Source organism: Triticum dicoccoides, chromosome 7A (genome assembly GCF_002162155.2).
Source record: "Triticum dicoccoides isolate Atlit2015 ecotype Zavitan chromosome 7A, WEW_v2.0, whole genome shotgun sequence".
Taxonomy (NCBI): Eukaryota; Viridiplantae; Streptophyta; class Magnoliopsida; order Poales; family Poaceae; genus Triticum; species Triticum dicoccoides.
The window spans coordinates 689,183,246-689,186,287 of NC_041392.1; the positions used below are offsets into that span (position 1 = coordinate 689,183,246).

A 3,042-nucleotide genomic window follows, 5' to 3' on the forward strand; every position below is an offset into this window, starting at 1 on the left:
TTTGAGGCGACTTTGCTCCTAGGATTCTCTCGACGCCCTTTCCAAGGACGCCCAACTGCTTGTTGATGTCACAACGCTCATGAGGAACACCGACTTTGAAGGGATCCATATCCTGAGGACCTTGGTACAACGCCGCTTCCTTGGATCTTCGTTCTAGCGCCGAATCACGCAAGTTGTTTGTTCCTTCAAGCGGTCGACGTGGCGATGAAAGTGACTATTCGTTGTGGGGATTTTGTCCTTCATCGATGTACCATCATTTCCTCGTGCAACGGTATGAGACTCGTAAGGCGGTGTGTAAGAGGTGTTTGCCTGGAGGCTTGTGAGATGGCATTGGCGGTGTCCCTCGTGATGATGGCATAGGCGGATCGTCATTCTTCGCGGAATCAGGCGCCAATCTCGGCAACGACTTATTCTCCTGGGAGTCCCTTCTAGCCAAGCACGACGACTTCCCGTCCGCGTGGATGGCTGGCTCGGAAGACAAAGCATATGAGCGATGGTGGCGCAGCGCACCAGCAAGTTTCGGATGTCGAGGTCATGAGGCTGTGTATATCTATGGTCGCAAAAAAATAAAGAGAATAAGCCGTGCGTTTTTTTAGCAATATACGAAGTCCTGAGCTGTTTAAAGCAAAGCAAAATGTCGATGGCGGCAATTGAACTCAAAATTCCCGCCATGGAGAAAGCCCAGTTGACAAAAACACATGCGCGCGTGGGGCGAAACCAGGCTCCTCCCCGCCCACCTTTCCACCACGTCATCGATCCGTGCCGAGACGCATCTGGGTCGTCCATCGCGCACAGCGGCGAACGGCTGAGATCAAACCCAATCACTTGACGCCCACCGATCCGTGGCACGCACCGCTCCACCAATCAGAGCCCACCTTCCTCCTCCTATAAATCCTCCGCGCCCTCGCCGCCGATTCCTCACCAGCCCTCCCACCTTCCCAGCCAAAACATCACCGCACATCTCCCCGGCGAAGCAGCAGCAACCAGCGGCATCCATGGCCCCCAAGGCGGAGAAGAAGCCGGTGGCGGAGAAGGCCGAGAAGACGACGGCGGCGAAGAAGACCAAGGCCGAGAAGCGGCCGCCGGCGTCCAAGGAGGGCGGCGAGAAGAAGGGGAAGAAGAAGGCCAAGAAGAGCGTGGAGACGTACAAGATCTACATCTTCAAGGTGCTGAAGCAGGTGCACCCGGACATCGGCATCTCCTCCAAGGCCATGTCCATCATGAACTCCTTCATCAACGACATCTTCGAGAAGCTGGCCGGCGAGTCGGCCAAGCTCGCCCGCTACAACAAGAAGCCCACCATCACGTCCAGGGAAATCCAGACCTCTGTCCGCCTCGTCCTCCCCGGCGAGCTCGCCAAGCACGCCGTCTCCGAGGGAACCAAGGCCGTCACTAAGTTCACCTCCGCTTAGATAGTCTGCTCATGTCTTCTTGGTCGATCGATGGTAACTGTTTCATTATCTTGTGAAATAGTGATGGTGCTTCTTTGATCTGTCTCGTGGCTCTGTACCATTTTCAGTTCTAGTCCCTGTTGCTTCATTTGACAGAGTTCTTGCTATGACCCTGTTTGTGTGAGTTTATCTTGGAGAGATGTTTCTGATTGCAAATTTTGCTCCGAATTGTAGTAAATATTTGCATACAATGACACTCAACTTGCAGAGACGTTTCTCTGTTCCGTTTATGAAATTCAGTTTTCAACTGTCTGTTTATGAGTCTTGTGGCCGCGAGGCGGGGAGGCTGACTAAATTAACACGTCCCCGAGGGCACCAAGGCCGTCACCAAGTTCACCTCCGCTTAGATGGCCTGTTCCCTATCGTCCTGGTGGATCGTTGTTGCTCTGTAGGTAGCTGTTGGTACCATGTCATCTTGTACCTTGTGTGGGAACACACAACACACTGTTTCATGGTCTGGAGAGACAGTAAATGTGTTGATTTATTCAGTCTCATGATTCAGCACCCTGTTTCAGTCAACTGACGAGTGTCGATTTCTTCAGACATAAATCTAGGTTCACCTCCTCCTAATTAGGCTATGCTGTGCCCTGTCTTCTCAGAATGTAGTTAGATGTTCAGAATGCAATCATGACATGAGTGATTTGGCAGATTTGGATTCCTTTCCTATATATCCACTTGTTGGTACTTCATCATCCTGTAATTTGTGGGGAGAAAATGTTTGAGGATCTGGAGGAAATAGTAACGGTGTTGCTTTGATCTGTTTCATGCCTTTCTTATCATGCTCAATCTTTACCTCTGATTATCTCTGTTGATTTCAGTAAATCATCAGGAGGGAACAAGCGATTCTTTAGTAAAAGTGCATACCACTGTAGCTACTGTGGTGACAATCTGTGCCATAGTTCATATGTTCAGGAAATCCACGACGAACAGTTCAATTGTCCACACGAATCAGGAGGGAAAAAGGTCGTTTCAATCGGGCCTTAGCTACATTCCCGGTATCATTTTGCTGTTGTTGCAGCACAAAGTGGATTTTTTTTCAAAACTATGATATATTTTATAGCATTTTTGAAAACTATAGCATGATGATTTTCATAAAAATCAAAAGTAGTAGCCCATCGGCCATCTCTTGGTCGAAATAGGACTTTTCGGCCACAGTTAGGTCGAAGTAGACTTTTCGGACATCTCTTGACCGAAATAGGACTTTTCGGCCACACTTAGGCCGAAGTAGACTTTTCGGCCATCTCTTGACCGAAGTGGTGGGGTCCTGGCCAAAAAGGCACTTTTCGGTCAAGTGTAGGCCGAAATAGACTTTTTAGTCAAGCCTAGGCTGAAAAGTACTTTTTGGTCTCGTGTAGGCCGAAGTTGCATGGCTCATACATTAGGCTGAAATATATTTTCTCGCCACCCGTTTCTCGCCAACCCCTTCCCGCCATATATTCCCACCATCCGTTTTCCGCCAACCCCTTCTCGCCATATGTTCCCGTCACCCGTTTCCTGCCAACCCCTTCCTGCCTTATTTTCCCGCCAACCCTTTCCCGCCATTTTCTCCTCTGTATCTATAAAACCCCCTTCTGGTGGAGGTGAATAAGTA

The 3,042-nt window shown here is 49.7% G+C and overlaps 1 protein-coding gene across 1 annotated transcript; it reads left to right on the forward strand.

Moving 5' to 3' along the window:
- Positions 1-902: 902 nt before the first annotated feature.
- On the forward strand, positions 903-1,642 carry LOC119330296 (histone H2B.3-like). Its single transcript, XM_037603402.1, has one exon. The coding sequence runs from the start codon at positions 996-998 to the stop codon at positions 1,410-1,412; it is 417 nt and encodes a 138-aa protein (XP_037459299.1). The 5' UTR covers positions 903-995; the 3' UTR covers positions 1,413-1,642.
- Positions 1,643-3,042: the final 1,400 nt, after the last annotated feature.